Raw genomic sequence first — 21706 nt, 5'->3', positions numbered from 1 at the left:
TTTAATCAATCTATCAAGTCAAATAAATCAGTGTCCCTAATGTGACCTTTTAAATAGACAAGCCACACCGCAGCCAGAGGCAACAGCTAGCGTTAAACCAAAAAAACCCAAAACAATGTCTGAACAATAATATGTTCTAAAGCTGCTGGATTTTTAATAATCAGGTTATAGACATTGTTAGAAAGGACTGAGGGCGGAACCTAAGTGTGTTGTTGCCATGGTTTCCTTCTGTCCGGTTAATGCGTTACACGCTATGAAGCCGGCTAACTTTATTTTCCCCATTGTGCGTCCTTAAATGATAAGTAAGTTATGTCAAGTGATTGTTTCACTGATAGTTTGTTTGACTTTAACCTGTTTATTGATTTATGTAAATTTGACGGCATTTATAGAATTTAAACGGCAGTTATAGCACTCGTTAGCACATAGACTGTATATAAAATGGATGTAACATCCGTGACGACACCCATTGGTTTGTGGACTGCTGCTCGAGGCCGATAGTATCGGATCTGAGCAGCGCCATCTTGAACATTTCAGGTGCATGCTGGGAAAAATAAAAACAGGGATTCTACTTATATGGGCATCAGGAGGAGCATGAGGCGCCCTCCTGAACCTGTGAACCAATCAACCTGTCAATCACCACGTAGCCACGCCCTAATGCATACCCTGCTTTATCGTCACATATAAAATCAGGGAGGCCAAAATGTCCAAATGAACATCCATACTGCATTGAAGAAGGCTTTAAACTAGCGATTGAGACATAAACACATTTTGAAAACGTTTACTGAGGTTAGAAATCAAGTGAGAAGTTGGTGAATTCTCCATTGACTTGTATAGAGACGGAAGTCCTTTTGACACCAAAACAGTCGCCCCCTGGTGGCCTTTTGATAGAATGCAGTTTTAAGTTACTTCCGCGTTGGCCTCATTGCAGAGGACCGGAGCTCCCTGCCTGGTTAGCACTCGTTAGCATTATGATAGCACATTTCTATAACAGTAAGGCTATAAGTTTTCTGTTATCAGTGCTATAAATAGTAACAAGTTATTTTATCACCATTAACACGCTAATATATTGATTTGAGAGAAATTGTAATGTGAAATGGTTGTTGCAATGTTCAGAAACTTGCAAATTAGTCTCAAAAATCAATGTAAAAATGAATCGTGATAAAATCGTGATGGTGATTTTATTATACAAAAATCGAGATATGATATTTTTGCCATATCGCCCACCCCTAGACTCAAACATTTTAAAGCAGAAAGACATGGGGAAACGGTTTAGTCTGTAAAATAATGAACCTGAATTTGAGAAACTACAAACTAAACAACCCTCTTCTGTGTTTTCTTCTAGACAGCAGTCAGAGTGATGTGACATTTTTCTCCTGACTCACGCTGAGATGTTGACACCTCCAGCTGATCCACAGAGGCTTTCACACCGGTCTGATACATGAAACCACTGCTGACAAAAACCCCAAAGAAACCACTGCTGATACAGACTGGAGACTGGAGACACCACAATTACAGCTCACAATGTCCAAGAGTGTGTCAACCTGCTTTCTATTAACCCTCTGTTATCCTCGAGTCAAGGGAGGAAGAAGGAAGGAAGGAAGAAGGGAAGGAAGGGAGGAAAGGAAAAAAGAAAGGGAGGAAGGAAGGAAGACTGGAGGAAATAAGGAAGGAAGGTAGGAGGGAGGGAGGAAGGAAAGAAGGACAGAGGAAAGAACGAAGGGAGGAAGGTGGGGGGAGGGAGGAAAGAAGGAAGGAAGGTAGGAGGGAGGGAGGGAGGGAGGGAGGGAGGGAAGCAAAGAAGGACGGAGGGAGGAAGGACAGAAGGACAGAAGGAAGGAAGAAAGGGGGATGAGGAAGGGAGGAAAGAGAGAGGAAGGAAATAAAGAGAGAAGGAGGGAGGGAGGGAGGAAAGAAGGAACAGTCAAAACAGACGGGGTCAATTTGACCCGGAGGACGACAGGAAGGTTAAACCAAGAGAATCCAACGGTGTCCAAACCTTTTAACCACGCAGGTATTTTTAGTGGATCAAACAAACTCAAACTCAGACTGCAGCTGACTAATATCTTAATACCCATATTTTAGTTATGTTGCAGCAGTAACAACACGATAATCTTTAAACCTCGATGACTCTGAAAGTAAATGTAGTTTCATGACTTCAGCAAATTTGCAGCTCAGTGACACACCCAACATTAAAGTTAAAAACATGTTTGATCAGCTAAAAAACACACAACCGACATCACCAGTGTGAGTGAGCAGAAGCTTTAAGTTAAAGACTAATGTGGAGAAAAGTCAGTTTATACTCATTTTAAGTTGCCACAAAAAAAAGGTTAAATTATCACGTCATAGTGCGAGATTACAGGATGTAGCATTTTGTTTTTAAATGAGTAAACCCGACAGAAACTTCAGTTACACATCAATCAGTATGATGAAGGCTGCTACTGTGTTTTCATTTGGAGGCAGTAATTTAAGTTAAGTTCTCAAACATATATGCATTACATTAAAAACATATTCGTGTTACAGCTGTATTACTGAATTGAAAAGATGTAAACAGTCTCTCCAAAAACCCCCATTTCACTACAGAAGACCTCATGGAAGAATCAGTAGAAGAAGAGCTTATATGCGTCCTCATCATAAAATCCAACGTTAGAAGTATCCAACCAAACATTGACAGAAACCTGAAAGTGCTGAGGACTGATTGAGTTCAATTGAAATCTTTGGCCACAATCAGCAAAGGTCTGTTTGGAGGGAAAAAAGGAGCAGCATCATGAACTGAACACCTTGCCAACTGTTCTACGTGGGTGTGGATCTATCATGTTTTGGGGTTTATGTTGCAGACGGCGGCACAGGAAACTCTGCACAGGTGGAGGGATGAATAGATCCACTTAATACCAGTAAAGCCTGGAAGCAAACATCCAACCGTCTGTAAACAAGCTGATGAGGAAGAGAGGACGGCTTCTACAACAGAATAATGATCCCAAACAAACCTCGAAATCCAACATGGACTACCTCAAGAGATGTTAGCTGAAGGTTTTGGGACAGTCTCAAACATACCTCGAAATCCACCACAAACTACTCAAGAAACATTAGCTGAAGGTTTTTCGGACGTTCCTTAAACATACCTCGAAATCTATCACAGACTACCTCAAAAGACCTCAAACCAAAGGTTTTGGGACGGTCCTCATAACATACCTGGAAATCCACCATGGATTACTTCAAGAGACATCAGCTGAGGGTTTTCGGATGGTCCTTAAACATACCTCGAAATCCACCATGGACTACCTCAAACACCTCAAGAGGCATCAGCTGAAGGTTCGGACAGTCCTTAAACATACCTGGAAACCCACCACAGACTACATCAACAGACCTCAACCAAAGGTTTTCGGACAGGCCTTAAACATACCTCGAAATCCATCACAGACTACCTCAAAAGACCTCAAGAGACATCAGCTGATGGTTTTCGGACGGTCCTAAAACATACCTGGAAACTACCTCAAAAGACCTCAAGAGACATCAGCTGAAGGTTTTGGGACGGTCCTCAAACATACCTCAAAATCAACCACGGACTACCTCAAAAGACATCAGCCAAAGGTTTTGGGACGGTCCCTAAACATACCTCGAAATCTATCACAGACTACTTCAAGATACCTCAGCTAAAGGTTTCGGACAGTCCTTAAACATACCTGGAAACCCACCACGGATTACCTCAAAACACCTCAAGAAACATCAGCTGAAGGTTTTTGGAGAGTCCTTAAACATACCTCGAAATCCACCACAAACTACCTTAAAAGACCTCACCAAAGGTTTTGGGCCGGTCCTAACATACCTCGAAATCCATCACGGTCTACCTCAATAGACATCAGCTGAATGTTTTGGGACAGTCCTAACATGACTGAACATCTGTGGGTAGATCTTAGCTGTACAGGCAAGATGTCCTGAAGGGTATCACAGAACTAGCCGCCTTTTATGAGGAAGAATAAGAGAAAATCCCCAAAAAAACAAGAATTTAAAGACTTTTAGCTGTTTACAAGCTGCGGTATCTGCCAGAGGGCGCGGGTGGTTCACTGAGTATTCACTGTGTGGGATGCCCAAACTTTCTGTTTATATAACAACTGTGTGTTGCAAAAAGTATGTCCAACAAATGCCAAGTATGTATTTCCTGCTGCTTTTGTTCAGAGACCTTTCATTATATCCTCAGACCAGTCTGGCTGTGAATGAACTGATTCAGTCCTGCTAATAAACGTCTGTATTACTGGTAGGATTTCATTATATCTTTGGAGTTTTTTTAGCATCCTGTGCAGTAAAGCATGTATTGAAAAAGGTAAGAGGTAACTATAGTCCAGGGAAACATAAACTTTGGAAGGTTTCCTCCTCCTGTCAACCAGTTTCCATCACAATAACACAACAAGTCTATGAACCCGAGGTCACTAAAGTTTAGATCTAGGAGATAACAGATTTAAGGGTGCAGCCATCAATTCTTGCCATGGGACGATTCATGTGTTTATTATTTTTATCGCTTGATTGTTTTAGTCTAAAAAGATGAAAAACATTGATCACAATTTCCCAAAACCACAAAATAGAACCTCAAATGTTTTTGTTTTGTCTCGACCGATAACCCACAACCCAAAAAATATTCAGTTTGCTGTCAAAGAAAACTGAAGAAACCAGAAAATATTCACATCTGAGAAACTGGAACAAAAGATTTTAAGTAGTTTTTCCTTTAAAGAAATGACTCAAAATGATAAATGAATGGCTGAAATTGTTTTTGATTCATTTAGGAGGGAAACTAAGTGATTGATTGATTATCGGACTAATAGCTGTAGCTTTAAGTATAGTTTAAATAAGATAAATCCATTGATGTCTGTCTGAGTAACAGTGGTAAACATTTAGACATGATCCTTCTTGTTTTGCCCTGTTTGAATGACACATATGTGCTTTATGTTGACTTCAAACTATATATACTACTTTTTTTGTTATAATAAGTCAAAATAAACTTGGTTATAGACCAGTTGAGGGAATCTCTGTTTCCTTAGTCACTAAAAGCACCGATTTCCTCTGATGACCACAGTAACTATTAATATACTACAGAGCCAACAACTCATAAATAGGAAATAAACAACATTGCAAACTGGAAGCATTTTACTTGTTTAACATCGAACTGAACATCTGTGTGAAAAAGAGACGAGCTGGTCTTGTGTGTCTGGTCCAGTCTGAAGACAATGTGAACGACACGTCCCTGTTTTTTCCACACAAACCTGCCAAAAAAAATGAGCTTCTGCTGCAAACACGCTGTGGCCTTTATGACGAGAGCCAAGATGTACAAACGCTCTCTCCACACACACACACACGCACACGCACACACACACACACACACACCTTGTAAACACCTCCTGCTGCAGCTTTACAGGAAAGCCCGCCAATGTGCATGTGTGTGTGTGTGTTTTTGTGTGTGTGTGTTTGCGTGTGTGTGTGTGTGTGTGTGTGTGTGTGTGTGTGTGTGGTACATCCTCCCATTGTTCCAGCCCTCACAGGGGGGAACCCTCTCATACTATTGTTCCACTTGTGGAACCGTTCTGTCAGCTAACAAACAAACACACACACATAACACACTACACACATTAACCGATACTTCAAACAAACACTGTGGAAACAAACACAAACGCAGACAGAGTTTAGAGTTTGTGTACTTTCCCCAAAATGAAGTAATTTATGTTTTCAGTACTTTTCAGTCACAGCTTTTGAATCTTGTTCTCGTCGTAATTATATAATTTACACAACACTCCCTAGAATTTGAGCAATTTAACTCTTAACTGTAGTGCTTCTTTACGAATGTACACACCAGGTAGAACTGGTATATTCTGCATAACCAGTAATGATCTACGAGGTTAAACTTTATTTAAATTACAGCTCAATTCCTATAATTACATGTAGTTTAACAGTATGTATAGTACATATAATAGTATGTGTATAGGCATATATGATAGTAAATATAATAGTATGTGTATAGCATATAATAGTATGTAGTTTAAAGTGTGTATGGAGCATATGATAGTAAATATAATAGTATGATAGTAAATATAATAGTATGTATGGAGCATATGATAATAAATATAATAGTATGTATAGTACATATGATAGTAAATATAATAGCATGCAGTTTCATGAAAGACCTTGTAGGAATAAGTATCATTTATAGAACTGAATATGTTGTATCCATCATATCTGTGCTATCAGCTGAGCTCATGTGCCACTAACTAAAGCAGAAATAAAACTGCCAGATTTATTAACGAGTTTGGTTTCCTGTATAAAAGATCACTTCACTTCTGTGGAAAAAACCAGGATTGCAACAAACTCCTAAATGATCTAACGTGTTTAACTCTGCACAGAAGGGGGGCTGAACACTGAACATGCTGTACTGAACTGCACTGCAACAGAAAGACAAGTCAACGCTCCCCCCAACAGAGGAGGGAGAGGGGGGGGAGGAGGGAGAAGAGGGAGAGGAGGGTGAGGAGGGAGAGGAGGGAGAGGAGGGGAGAGGAGGGAGAGGAGGGTGAGGAGGGAGAGGAGGGAGAGGGGGGAGAGGAGGGAGAAGAGGGAGAGAGAGGAGGGAGAGGAAAGAGAGGGGGGAGAAGAGGGAGAGGAGGGAAAGGAGGGAGAGGAGAGAGGGGGGAGAGGGAAAGAGAGAGGAGGGAGGAGAGAGGAGGGGAGGGGTGGGAGAGGAGGGGAGGGGTGGGAGAGGAGGGAGAGGAGGGGAGAAGGGGGAGAGGAGGGAGGAGAGGAGGGAGGAGAGGAGGGAGAGGAGGGAGGAGAGGAGGGAGAAGAGGGAGAGGAGGGGGAAGAGGGGAGAGGAGGGAGGAGAGGAGGGAGAGGAGGGAGGAGAGGAGGGAGAAGAGGGAGAGGAGGGGGAAGAGGGGAGAGGAGGGAGAGGAGGGGGAGAAGAGGGAGAGGAGGGAGTGGGGGAGAGGAGGGAGAGGAGAGAGAGGAGGGAGAGGGGGAGAGGAGGGAGAGGAGGGTGAGGAAGGAGAGGAGGGAGAAGAGGGAGAAGAGGGAGAGGAGGGAGAGGAGGGAGAGGAGGGAGAGGGGGAGAGGAGAGAGAGGAGGGAGAGGGGGGAGAGGGGGGAGAGGAGGGTGAGGAGGGAGAGGACGGAGAGGGGGGTGAGGAGGGTTAGGAGGGAGAGGGGGGTGAGGAGGGTTAGGAGGGAGAGGGGGGTGAGGAGGGAGAGGAGAGAGAGGAGGGTTAGGAGGGAGAGGAGAGAGAGGAGGGTTAGGAGGGAGAGGAGGGAGAAGAGGGAGAGGAAGGGAGAGGAGGGAGAGGAGGGAGAAGAGGGAGAGGAGGGAGAGGAGGGAGAGGAGGGAGAGGGGGGAGAGGAGGGAGAGGGGGGAGAGGGGGGAGAGGAGGGAGAGGGGGGTGAGGAGGGAGAGGAGGGAGAGGAGGGAGAGGAGGGAGAGGGGGGTGAGGAGGGAGAGGAGGAAGAGGCCAGCAGCTGTGCAGAGGAAAGACAAACACAATACACCACTGAAACACACACAAACACGTGGGTGCAACAGGTTCAAAGCTCTAGATACCAAACTCTACTCGTCTCATTTGTTCCACAGAGATAAAAAAAAAATAAAAATAAACAACATGGCGGATGATTTATGAAGGAGTTTGTCATGTTTGATATGATGCTATAAATCTGAAATAACTGTCCTGACTTGTTTTCATTTTAAAGAAACTCCAAAAACTGACATATTTTGACTTTAACCTTTGACCCGTCTGTTTTGACCGTTCCATCTTTCCTTCATTCCTTCTTCCTTCCGTCTGTCCTTCCTCCCTCCTTCCTTCTCTCTCTCCTCCCTTCCTGCTTTCCTTCCTCCATCCCCTTTCTTCTGTCCTTCCTTCCTCCTTTCCTCTGTCCTTCCTCCCTTCCTTTCTCCTCCTTCCCTCTTTCCTCCCCCTACCTTCCTCCTTTCCTCTGTCCTTCTTTCCTTCCTTCCTCCCTTCCTCTTTTCCTTTCTCCCTCCTTCCCTCTTTCCTCCCCTTTCCTCTGTCCTTCTTTACTTCCTTCCGCTTTTCCTTTCTCCCTCCCTCCCTCATTCTTTCCTCCATCCTTTCCTTCCTTCCTACCTTCCTTCCTCTTCCTTTCCTTCCTTCCCTCGAGGACAACAGGAAGGTTAAATGACACATCACATCTTGAATATATTTTAAAAAACTCATCCAATGCATCCTCTCTGAGTGTCTACGAGGTCTAATGTTTAAATAAAAACAATATCAACCACCAATACTACTGAGCACACCCCCCCCCCCTCAAAAAAAAAAAAAAAACAGCCTTCCTGCCATCTCATGTCATGTGTGTGTACTTTAGTTTAACCATTAGCAGAAAGGTTAACAGTGCAAACAGTAAAAAAGAAGTGACAAACCAGAAGGCCATCACACACTAAAAAAACACACCTTTAAACTCAATATTCAGCTTTTTAAACACAATAAATACAAATTAACAGCTTCTACTTTGGTGTGAAGCGAAGCAGAGAAAAAATTCAGCAACATAAAGACGATACTGAGGAAACTGGTCTATCGAGATATAAGCGAACAATACAATACAAACACACCCTTTATAATAATGTGGTTGCTATGTGCACAAGCATTTATACAACATTCAAATGAGTTTTAACATCTAACATGTTCAATAACAGCAAAAGAATGAGTGAAAATGATCCAGAAACTGAGCAGAAGTGATGAAGAAATGTGTAATAATTCAGATTTTCTATCATATAAAATGTATAAAATGTATAAAAGCAGCATTACCTCGTCTTTCCTGCCAACCACAGAAAACCACATGTTGTCCAGACGCAGTGCAACACACACACACAGGGGCGACGTCCACACTGGAAATGCTCCACACACACACACACACCTCCTTTTTTTTTTTTTGTATCCCAGAGAGAAGTTCAACCTGCTAACGTGCACCAACAAGCCTGTACAATTACACCGGCTCGGAGTAATCCATTCAGCTGAATAACAACCTTTAAAATCACTGTTTACGGCTGGAAACGTGAGCTATTAAAAAAATAAAAAACACAACAGGAGGAACTTTGGATTCCTACGTGTGTGGTAGAAGCTTTTTAAAGCAGCTCATTTTTTTAAAAGTTGAGTCACAAAAAAAAAAAAGGAGGAAAATTGTTTAAAAATCCAGCAAAAGTGGTTAAAAAGACGGAGTAAATTCCTTTAAAATGATCCCAAAAATTCCTCCAGAAAGCTTCCTTATTGTTGTTTGTTTGTTATTATTTAAAATAAACAAACAATAACAAAAAAAATGTGGTAACAGCAGGATTCAGGAGTGAAGCGTCTGCAGGGACACCGGCTGGTCTGACTGAGGTAGAGCGCTGCTGCAACCTCACCAGACACATACCACACACACACACACACACACACACACACACACACTGACTGACTGACTCACACACACACACACACACACACACAGTTATATAACAGGACAGAGCGCGGCGGGGCCAGTTTACCGAGAATTCAAGCAGCTGTTTGACAAAATTTGCTCTACCTGACTTTCCATCCCATCCCACACACACACACACACTCTCTATCTATCTCTCTATCTCTCTCACACACACACACACACAGCTTTGAAAATAAACAGAGCGAGGAGGAGGTTTCCTCAGTACGTCCTTCCTCTCCCCACACACACACTGAACAGACAGGAAAGCTCTCGACTTCAGCAGGAAACTCAAACCTCCACTCAGAAGAGAAAGAGTAACACTCAAGTTTTACACAGTGAACAAACCACTACTAATTCTTCTTCTTCTACTACTTCTTCTACTTATTCTTATTCTTTTTGCACAAAACACAACAATGCATCCTCCACACTTGTGCAGGATGGTTAAAACCAGCAGAACTCATTGATAGAAATCAGATTAAATAAGCTTTTCTTACATCACAGCATGGATCCACGTGATTTTACTCCATAAAAAAATGAGAAATTTTTGTTGATACAGGCAAAAAAAAAAGGCCTTAAAACAGAATTACATAACCCGTCTGGCCCGTACGTGCAGGGTTTCCCCCCCAACAGGAAATTTGTTAGTCAAAGTCAAAGACATCCAACTGTGCTGCAGCTCCTTTTATTTTGTCATTTAAAAAAAAAAAAAAAAAGGTGAAATCCAGCCAGTGTGAGACTGTGAGGTACAACACCAGCTAACCTGCTCATAGGTTTGTATTCATGTATTCACACTGGGAAAACCCACATATATTCCTTCCTTTCCCTCCTCACTTCCTTCTTTCCTCTGTCCTTCTTTCCTTTCTTCCTCCCTTCCTCTTTCCCTTACTCCCTCCCTCCTTCCTTCTTTCCTCCTTCCTTCCTTCCTTCCTTATTTTCTCCATCCTTCCTGCATTCCTTTCCTTCCTTCTTCTTCCTACTTTCATTCCTTCTCCCTCCCTTCCTCTTTTCCTTTCTCCCTCCCTCCTACCTTCCTTCTTTCCTCTGTCCTCCCTTCCTTTCCTTCCTCCCTTCCTTTTTCCCTTCCTTCCTCCATCCTTCCTTCCTTCCTCCCTCCCTTCCTTCTTCCTCCCTTAACTGGAGGACAACAGGAGGGTTAAGAGAAACTAACCTTAAACTCAGCAGCCTGCATGGTGACAGGCAGAGCTCTTATAAATGAATCATCACTGTCATGAATCTATTATTTATGTTTAATGTTCAGGAGTCAGCTGATAAGTCTGATAGGAAGCTGGTGCTCAGTGATGATGATGATGATGATGATGAAGAAGACTTTTATTCAATGTTTTATATCATGCATGTTGCACTGAACTTAAATAAAGTTAAAGTTAAAGCTGAAAGTATGATTGCATTACATATTCAAATTTAATTATTTAAGGCCTGGAAACTTTATAGTGTAGATTATTTAATATCCAGATGTTTGGTGCTTTAATACCAGACACATTAATCACATCTGGCACATTAAAGCTGATATAATGGAGTTTATTAGCTTGCTGTCTGTTCTGTCTGTGTCCAACATTACTGATTTCACCCAGCAGATGGCGCCACTGTGCACACCCGTCATCAATTCAGTACAAATAACACATTATTTAACATTTTTTAGGAGATTAACGTTGACTTTTTTACACTATAAATGTATTTTGAGAGGGTAAAGTTTAGTAAACCTTCAGTTATCTCTACTTGCATCTATCTTTACCTTCATTGAAACACACTAAACTAATTAAATAATGTCATAAAAAGTTAAGAGACAAAAAAACAGCAGAGTATTTGTGGTAAATTTGCAGCTAACATATCAGAGATTGTGCATTGACTCTTTATAGTTTCCTTTTTTTAGTCAAACTGTGCAGTTTCTTTTAAATACAGGAGCAGCAGTGAGATGCATAATGCAAATAACACAATAATAATCATTTTTAGGAGATTAACACGTTGATTTTTGTGCACTTTGAGTGTGTTAAGCTTAGAAAACCCTCAAATATTCTCGCTCTTCCTTCCAGACATACACTTAAACTAATCAAATATGTTATAAAAAGTTTTAAAACATAAAACCCAGCAGAGTATTTGCAGCTAACGTGCATCGACTCTTCACAGTTTCCCTTTTAGTCAACCTGTGCAGTTTCTTTTAATACAGGAACAGCAGTGAGATGCATCATTTCCCAGCTTCAGTCAATGCAGACGCCTGTGTGTGTGTGAACAATACACACACATACACACAGCGAGGCACATGTGGCTGCCATCCACACACACACACTCACACACAGCAACACTATAGCAGAGCAGGTTTTTTTTGTTCCAGAGCCGTCCAGAACTCTCTGTGCAGCGTCACTGTTTAGTCTCCGAGCGGCTGTCAGACTCAACAGTGAAAGAAGTCTATTTAAAAAGCAACAGCAGCCTTTTCTGTCAGCGATGTGTGTGTCGCTCAGACACACACACACACACACACACACACACACACACACACACACACACACACACACACACACACACACACACACACACACACACACACACACACACACACACACACACACACACACACACACACACACACACACACACACACACACACACACAAACACACACAGGCTCAGCAGTCAAGTTAAAACAACCAGGTTATTTTTTGATTTCCTGTCTTCTGCAGAAATGTTATATTATGTTAAATATAGTTTTATTGAAAAGCTGCTGCTGAGCTTTCGGTTTAACGCTTTACACACACACACCAATGCATGTACACACAAAGACACATGCATATACACAGACCCACACACACATATATGCACGCATACACACACACACACTCTTTAAAAAGGTGGTTTTCTCCTACCTTGGCGGCCACGATGCTGAGGCCCATGCCGTTGTGCTTCTTGAGCGTTACCGTGACAACCTCCGGCTCCTTCCTCATTGGCTAAAAAGAAGAGAGAGATGGACAAACTGTAAGTGAGGATGAAAACCTCTGTCTGGTGCGTCGTAGCCTGGAGGAAAACACTACACAACGTGCCTGTAGTAAGGTTTCAAACTTCTGAGAAAATTATGGAGGAGAAAAATGAGACTGTGGAGTAAAAAAAAAAAAAAGTAAGAGGGAGGGATGAGAAAAAGGGAGGGAAGGAATGAAGGAGGGATAAAGGGGAAAAGGGGAAGACCACAGAGGAACCTGTGGTTGCTGGAATCCAGTCAAGAATGAAAACCACATTATGGCTCCACACACACACACACACACACACACACACACACACAAGGCAGGGCTGGGTGACTGGGTGGGGAGAGAGGGAGAAACAAAGAAAGAAAGAGAGAGAGAGAGAGAGAGAGAGAGAGAGAAAGAGAGAAAGAGAGAAATGTTTCCCACATCATGAAAACATATTCTGACAAAAGCAGAGTCCAAAATAAATAAGCTTGTGTCAGACTTGTACTAAAAGTATGTCTGCAGCGAGCCGACGTGTTATTCTATGTATGCTGACATCTGAGCGGGTGTGTGTGTATGTATGAATGTGTGTGTGTGTGTGTGTGTGTGTGTGTGTAGCTGAACAGCACACTCTTGGCGTAAATGCTCAGGGTGTGATTCGGTTATTGAGCACCATGCAGGAAACACCCAGAACCAAACAACAACAACAACAAACAAGCTCACTACTTCAGCATCGCCCTCGTGTAACCATGGCAACCAGGATACAGGGATGGAGCTGTACTGTACAGCAAACCAATCAGATTACTTGAACTGTGCACTTATATCATATATTTTTCATATATTGTATATGTTTTATGTAAAAGTCCTTCTCATAACTTAACTGACTGTATTCTTCATGTTTTTTTATGCTTTTAATTCTATATTTTATCTCTATTTCATGGGTTTCACCATTGTTGATTTTACTGTTTTATAATCTTATCTGCCTGTTTGTACTTTTATCAGAACTTTAAATTATTACTCTATGTTTTATTTGATTTCATGGAAAAGCACTTTGTAACACAGTTTTGAAAAGTGATAGATAAATAAAGTTATTATTATATCTGGATTTGGACTTTCTCAGGATATTTGCATGTTTTTATTCTTATTTATATACTTTATGTGTTTAATTGACGTGCATGACCACATGAATTTCCCCTAGTGTGATAATAATAATAAACTTAAGATAGATACTTCGAGGGTTTATTAAATATTAAACCACATAATCATCAGTTAAGTTTGCATCATAGCTTCATACAGGACAACTTATGTAACCCTTATTTTATATAAAGCAGGTTAATAAGTGCATAAAACTAGGTCTACACATAAAGATATGAACATTTTAAAACCTTTCCTTATGCAAAGGTCAGATTTAAATAATGCAAATCATGTTGAAAGAACAGACGCTCGTATATATATTTATATGCAAAAGCTGCAGCGTGCACAAACAGGCTCTTTGCACCTCTAACACCGACCGTGCTGCTTCTCCTCTGTCTCTGTCATATGGAAAAACACTCTCAACACACACTTGGCTCACGTTTGCTGACAGTAAGTTAAAGTTCAGATCCTCCAAAAACAAACACAGATATGGATCGTGATGATAAGACAAGAAGTAAAAAGATTTCCCAACTCTCTCTCTCTCTCTCTCTCTCAGTTTCTCTCTCTCTCTGTAATCAAAGAAAGAAAGCAAGAAGGAAAGAAGGGAAGATAAAGGAGAAAGAAGAGAAAGAAAGGTGGAAGAGGAGAAAGAAAGAAAGGAGGAAGAGTGAAAAGAAAGACAGAAAGAAAGATAAAAGGAGAAAGAAAGAACGAGGAGAAAGAACAAGAAGTAGGAGGAAAGAGGAAGAAAGAAAGAAAGAAAGAAAGAAAGAAGGAAAAGGAAAGGAGGGAGGAATAAGGGAAGGAAAGAAGGAAGGAAGGAAGGAAGAAGAAAGGAAAGGAGGGAGGAAGGAAGAAGGAAGGAAAGGAGGGAGGAAGGAGGAGAGGAGGGAAGATGGAAGGAAGAAGGAAGGAAAGGAGGGAAGAAGGAAGGAGGAAGGAAGGAAGGAAGGAAGGAAGGAAGGAAGGAAGGAAGGAAGGAAGGAAGGAAGGAAGGAACAGTCAAAATAGAAGGACAACACAAAGGTTAAACTAAACCACATGGAGACAAAAGAAAACCCCTCTCATTAACCTTTCAACCCCACCCTAACCCTAAACCCCCCCCCCCCCTCTGTTTAACCCCCCACCCCCCCTCTGTGTAACTGGCTAACTGGATATCTGTATTTCACCACAGTGAGAAACACACACAGCCTGATGATGACTGACAGCAGTGTTTACAGCTACAGTAAATCAACCAGTGAAATGAAATGAAAACAGCTGTAACATCCTGAACCGAGGCTCTAACTCCAAAATAAACCCAGACAAACATCATCATCATCATCATCATCATCATCACCATCGAAACGGTTCGTTCCACCCTTTAAAAAAACAGCTTTCTGTCCGCATGACGCTGCCTCTCCCAACACACTGAAGCAGCCTCACACATGTTGTTGAGGTTCAATAAAGCTTAAATAAAACTCTCTATTATCTCTGCAGGAAGCACCAAGTATTAAAGTGTTAGTTAAGCTTTGTGTCGTCCTCCCGGGTCAAACTGACCCCGTCTGTTTTGACTGTTCCTTCTTCCCTTCCTTCCTTCTTCTCTTTCTTTCCTTCCTTTCTCTTTCCGCCCTTCCTTCTTTCCTTCCTCCATCCCACTTTCTTCCTTCCTTCTGTCCTTCCTTCCTCCCTCCTTTCCTTCCTTCTGTCCTTCCTTCCTCCCTCCTTTTCCTTCCTCCCTTCTTTCCTCCCTCCTTCCTCCCTTCCTTTTTTCCTCGGTCCTTCTTTCCTCCCTTCCTCCTTCTCTCTTTCTTTCCTCCCTTCCTTCTTTCCTTCCTCCATCCCCCTTTCTTCCTTCCTTCTGTCCTTCCTTCCTTCTTCCTCCATCCCTTTTTCCTCCCTTCCTTCATCCCCCTTTCTTCCTTCCTTCTGTCCTTCCTTCCTCCCTCCTTTACTTCTTTCTTCCTCCCTTCCTTCTTTCCTCTGTCCTTCCTTCCTCCCTTCCTTTCTCCCTCCCTCCTACCTTCCCTCATTCCTCCCTCCTTTCCTTCCCTTCCTTCCTTCCTTTTTTCCTCCCTTCCTTCCTTGACTTGAGGACAACAGGAAGGTTAAGGCAATGCATAACCTTAAAGACCTTCTTTCTGCATTTGTTGCTCTTAAATTCACTATTTGCTTGTTTAATTAATAATGTTCATTTAATCTGCTGCATGTGAGGTGGATGCAGTGAAGAGCTGTACTGACCCACGCCCCTCTCTCTCCTGTCTGCAGGAACTCACACCATTAATCAGTGTGTGTGTGTGTGTGTGTGTGTGTGTGTGTGTGTGTGTGTGTGTGTGTGTGTGTGTGTGTGTGTGTGTGAGTGTATATATGACAGAGAGAGACGCCTGCATTATGTCGAGACTATGGTCGTGAAATAGTAGAGGAGGCATAAACAGACCAATTACAGAGGAAGTGGCTGTGTGTGTGTGTGTGTGTGTGTGTGTGTGTGTGTGTGTGTGTGTGTGTGTGTGTGTGTGTGTGTGTGTATGAGTGGTCTATCATTAACTGCGCCACGCTTACTAACTACTGCAGTGTGATTGGTGTTGATTAAAGTTTCTGTGGGTGTGTGTGTGTATGTGTGTGTGTGTGTGTGTGTGTGTGTGTGTGTGTGTGTCTACGAAAGGTTGTTATGAAAAGTAAATTGCCCCTTCTGAAGTCACTGTAATCACTGCCTTCAACTGGGAGACCACACACACACACACACACAGCCCGACAAACACACACACACATACCCTGAGACACACACCCTGAGACACACACACAGCCCAACAAACACACACACACATACCCTGAGACACACACACACACACAAACCCTGAGACACAAACACACACACACATACCCTGAGACACACACACACACATCCCGACACACACACACACACACCTCTGGACTCAAATCAAAGGGATTTCCAGGTTTCTAAACTTTTTCTCTAAAAATAGTCAAACTATGTGAGTCGTGTCTCTGGCTGCGTTTCTCTTCAAGTATTTTACCTTTTTTAGTCTCACAGTCACCTGGAGACTGATCCAGACTCTTATCTCCAACTAATGCAGCTCCTCTAAAAACCTCTCTTAAACCCAGTGAACCCAGTGCAACCAGTATAAATCTGATCTGTATCACCCAGAGCAGTAGGGAGAGATCAGTAGAGCTACAATAGAACTGAAGGAGGGATTGCGCAATATTGATGTATTAATACAATCATATTTTCCACCATTTATCTTTAACATGATAACACTAAACTTATTAATATTACTTATTATATTAATACTTACTATTTATAATGTTTAACACACATATTTTAACATCTGATAGCAGGGGTCAGCAGTTAGGTTCAACTATGAGCCACTTTCTTCAGGATTATATGTTTATTCCTTCTAATTCATTCCCTTCTTTCCTTCCCTCCTTACTTCTTTCTTCCTCCCTCCTTTCCTTCCTTTTTCCTCTCTCCTTTCCTTCTTCCTTCCTCCCTTCCTTTTTTCCTGTCCTTCCTTCCTTCCTTCCTCCCTCCCTCCCTCCCTCCCTCCTACCTTCCTTCTTTCCTCCCTCCTTTCCTTCCTTCTTCCTCCCTTCCTTACTTCTTTCTTCCTCCCTCCTTTCCTTCCTCCTTTACTTCTTCCTTCTTTCCTCTGTCCTTCCTTCCTCCCTTCCTTTCTCCCTCCCTCCTACCTTCCTTCCTTCTTCCTCCCTCCTTTCTTTCCTTCTTCCTCCCTTCCTTCTTTCCTTCCCTCCTTACTTCTTTCTTCCTCCCTCCTTTCCTTCTTCCTTCCTTCCTCCCTTCCTCTTTCCTGTCCTTCCTTCCTTCCTCCCTTCCTTTCTCACTCCCTCCTACTTTCCTTCCTCCGTCCTTCCTTCCTTTCTTCCTTTCCTTCCTCCCTCCCTTCTTTCCTCCCTTCTTTCATCATCGTTTAGTTTCAGAAACAGCTTAAATTAAAGTGTTTCTAATCAATATTATCAGCAATGACTCTGAAATATATTAAATATCTTAAAAATGGTAAAAAATCTGCATAAGAGGGGCTTTTTAAAAATGTAAAGCAGTGTCCTTAAACTACTCGTCTGAAGAGTTACTGTCCTCGCTCTCTGCTGTGTAAGCTGTCAGATCCACAGCTAGTCAGCACTTATTAAACCTGCTCACACACACACTCTCTGTCTGTGTGTGTGTGTGTGTGTGTGTCTCTGTGTGTGTGTGTGTGTGTGTCGTACCATCTCAGAGTTGTCAGCAGCAGTGAAGTGGCTGTCACAGTCGGATCCTTCGAAGTGGACGGTCCAGGTACCAGGCGAGCGGGTGTGTGGTGTTAAACGACAGAAACCTGGAGGAGAGGAAACACACACACACACACACACACACACACACACACACACACACACACACACACACACACACACACACACACACACACACACACACACACACACACACACACACACACACACACACACACACACACACACACACACACACACACACACACAGTCATTTACAGCACATTAACACACAGTCAAGCTTTCAAATTATGTGGTTTTATTAATTTTTACGTCCACAGAGTTCCACAAAAACTAGTTGATATGGTGTTTTATTGAGAATTTTATCCTGTTGTCCTCGAGTCAAGGAAGGAAGGGAGAAAGGAAAAAAAGGAGGGAGGGAAGAAGGGAGGAAAGGAGGGAGGGAGGAAGGAAGGAAAGGAGGGAAGAAAGGAAGGATGGAGGGAGGAAAGGAGGAAGGAAGGGAGGGAGGAAAGGAAGGAAGGAAGGGAGGGAGGGAGGGAGGCAGGAAAGGAGGGAAGGAAGGAAGGAAGGAAGGAAGGGAAGGAAGGAAGGAAGGAAGGAAGGGAGGGAGGAAAGGAAGGAAGGAAGGAAGGGAGGGAGGGAGGGAGGCAGGAAAGGAGGAAGGAAGGGAGGAAGGAATAAGGAAGAAAAGGAGGGAGGGAAGAAGGGAGGAGGGAAGAAGGAAGGAAAGGAGGGTGGAAGGAAGGAAGCGAGGAGGGAAGAAGGAAGGAAAGGAGGTAGGAAGGAAGGAAGGGAGGAGGGAAGAAGGAAGGAAAGGAGGGAGGAAGGAAGGAATGAAGGAAGGAAAGGAGGGAGGAAAGGTATGAAGGAAGGGAAGGAGGAAAGGAAGGAAGGAAGGGAGGGAGGAAAGGAAGGAAGGAGGGAGGGATGGAGGGAGGAAGGACAGAAGGAAGGAAGAAAGGGGGGTGGAGGAAGGAAAGATGGAAGGGAGGAAAGAGAGAGGAAGGAAAGAAAGTTAATTTATCTCCATTCAGTAGTTGTTTACCTCTCTGCAGCAGTGGATCCAGGAAGTCCTGCAGGCCGTTGGGCAGGTTTCTCACCACATCGCAGGAGTAGCCGTCCTCTGGAAGGAGGAAAGGAAGCTGCAGGTCCGGATCCTCCTCCAGCTGAACCTCTCTGCCGTCGCTCCTCGCCAGCTCGTCTGCTGTGTTCTCTGCCACGGCAACCACGTGCTCGATCAGCTCCTGGTACACAAACACATTAAAACAGGGTCAGGTGAGCATGAAGGATCGTTACAACTCTGCAGCGCCAGAAAACGTCATATGTAAGTAAGTGAGTGAGTGAGTGAGTGAGTGAATATGTGACTAAGTAAGTAAGTGAGTGAGTGAGTGAATAAGTGAGTGAATATGTGACTAAGTGAGTGAGTGAGTGAGTGAGTGAGTGAGTGAGTGAGTAAGTGAGTGAATATGTGAGTAAGTGAGTGAGTGAGTGAGTGAATGAGTGAATATGTGACTAAGTGAGTGAGTGAGTGAGTAAGTGAGTGAATATGTGAGTAAGTGAGTGAATATGTGACTAAGTGAGTGAGTAAGTGAGTGAATATGTGACTAAGTGAGTGAGTGAGTGAGTAAGTGAGTGAATATGTGACTAAGTGAGTAAGTGAGTGAATATGTGACTAAGTGAGTGAGTGAGTGAGTGAGTGAGCGAGTGACTAAGTGAGTGAGTGACTTTGTGACTAAGTGACTGAGTGAGTTAGTGAGTGACTAAGTAAGTAAGTGAGTGAGTGAGCGAGTGACTAAGTGAGTATGTGACTAAGTGACTGAGTGAGTTAGTGAGTGACTAAGTAAGTAAGTGAGTGAGTGAGCGAGTAAGTGAGTGAGTGAGTGAGTGACTATGTGACTAAGTGACTGAGTGAGTTAGTGAGTGACTAAGTAAGTAAGTAAGTGAGTAAGTGAGTGAGTGAGTGAGTGAGTGAGTGAATGAATATGTGACTAAGTGACTGAGTGAATAAGTCAGTGAGTGAGTGAGAAAGAAAGAAATAACTAAGTGAGTAACTAAGTACATTAGTAAGTGAGTAAGTAAGTGAGTAGATAGATGGATATCAGCAGCTACACATAACATAAAACACATCTGTAAGTATCCACAGGAAAAAAACTCAATTAAACCTAAAACATTACTAAAATATGCAAAAAGTATCCTAATTTAAAAAAAATAAATGTGTGTGTGTGTGCGTGTGTGTCTCTGTGCATGTGTGTGTGTCTCTCTCTTACAGGCGGGATGTAAGGCTCGTCCGGAGCACAGTGGTAGTTGGTCATGAGTGCGTGGAGCTGCAGGGAGTTGAGCTTGAAGCAGGTGTTGTGGATGTTCTGCACATCCTGCATGGAGTATTTATCCATGGTCAGCAGGGTGGTGGCCTGGAAGGGACATACAGGAATTATCAATTATTAACTCTGTGATGTCTTTAAAAGGAAACTGCTTTAACCTTTCATACAGTGTAAAGTACAGAAGGGGACAGCAGATGTCAGTAGTTGCAGCATTTACCCAGAAATACGACATAAAGCAGAGTAAGAAATGAGCTTATACACACTATCTGTTAAAATAGGAACTTTCTGGCTTTTTAAGGCGTCATCTCAGACCAGGGTTATTATAGTTAACTAAAACTGTTTTATACACTACAATACTAATATTAACCCTCCTGTCGTCCTCCCCGGGTCAAATTGACCCCGTCTGTTTTGACTGTTCCTTCTTTTCTCCCTTCCTTCCTTCCGTCCGTCTGTCCTTCCTCCCTCCTTCTCTCTTTCTTTCCTTCCTCTCTTTCCTCCCTTCCTCCATCCCCCTTTCTTCCATCCTTCTGTCCTTCCTTCCTCCCTCCTTCTCTTTCTTTCCTTCATTTCTCTTTCCTCCCTTCCTTCTTTCCTTCCCTCCTTTCTCCCTCCCTCCCTCCCCCCTACCTTCTTTCCTCTGTCCTTCTTTTCTTCCTTCCTCCGTTCCTTCTCTCCCTCGCTCCCTCCTACCTTCGTTCCTTCCTCCGTCCTTACTTCCTTTCTTTCTTTCTTTCCTTCCTCCCTCCCTCCCTCCTTTCCTCCCTTCCTTCCTTCTTCCTCCCTTCCATCCTTGACTCAAGGACAACAGTAGGGTTAAAGAGTAATTAATGTACCTTTATCAGACTGTTAATAAAAGCTCTGTATGTGTATTTCTGTTTCATTGTTTATGTTTTGCTCCTCTCTCTCTGGATCTGGAGGAAGGTTCATCGTAGGGAAAATAAAAGGTGATGTAACTTATTTCCACGCAGCGTTTAAAATGTAACAATAGAATAATCAAAAGCTGCCGACAGCTGCTGAAATATTTACTGCTGATCAAAGTCTGATCAAACCGTAAACACACAGTGATTTTTTAGTGATAATATTGTACGTTATCTTGTCAATCAAACCCATGTGTGTGTGTTTTCAGTAAAGTAAAGAGTTTTTTCTATTTTTAATGGATAAAATTTGCCTCATTTATGCTGAAAAACTGTTAATTTATACACTTTTAAGAGCTTTTTAAAACCTCTTTAAAAGGAGAAAATAAAAACCATTGCTGAGACATATAATAATAATAATAATAATGTAAAAGCAGGATTTTACTGTTGTAGTGGGTTGAATTGGAGCTCATGATGTCATTTATAAACGTGTCTGTTTTGACTGTTCCTTCTTTCCTTCCGTCTGTCCTTCCTCCCTTCCTTCATTCCTTCCATCTGTCCTTCCTCCTTTCCTTCCGTCTGTCCTTCCTCCCTTCCTTCATCCCCCTTTCTTCCTTCCTTGTCCTTCCTTCCTCCCTCCCTCCTTCTTTCTTTCCCTCATCCTTCCTTCCTCCCTCCTTCTCTCTTTCTTTCCTCCCCCCTACCTTCATCACTTCCTTCTTTCCTCTGTCCTTCTTTCCTTACTCCCTTCCTCTTTTCCTTTCTCCCTCCTAGCTTCCT

General features: G+C 42.7%; 1 protein-coding gene across 1 annotated transcript in view; it reads right to left on the bottom strand.

Moving 5' to 3' along the window:
- The window catches only part of afdna (afadin, adherens junction formation factor a), a gene marked incomplete in the record, with an annotated part of 71068 nt that overhangs the window by 4388 nt on the left and 44974 nt on the right, over positions 1–21706 (bottom strand). The window contains 3 exon segments of the mRNA XM_062437742.1: positions 17728–17834; positions 18797–18995; positions 20019–20162. Coding sequence (XP_062293726.1) covers positions 17728–17834; positions 18797–18995; positions 20019–20162 — 450 coding nt within the window.

Source organism: Scomber scombrus, chromosome 17 (genome assembly GCF_963691925.1).
Source record: "Scomber scombrus chromosome 17, fScoSco1.1, whole genome shotgun sequence".
Classification (NCBI taxonomy): Eukaryota; Metazoa; Chordata; class Actinopteri; order Scombriformes; family Scombridae; genus Scomber; species Scomber scombrus.
Note: the sequence above shows the minus strand (reverse complement) of the source record. Positions and strands in the feature narration are given on the sequence as shown.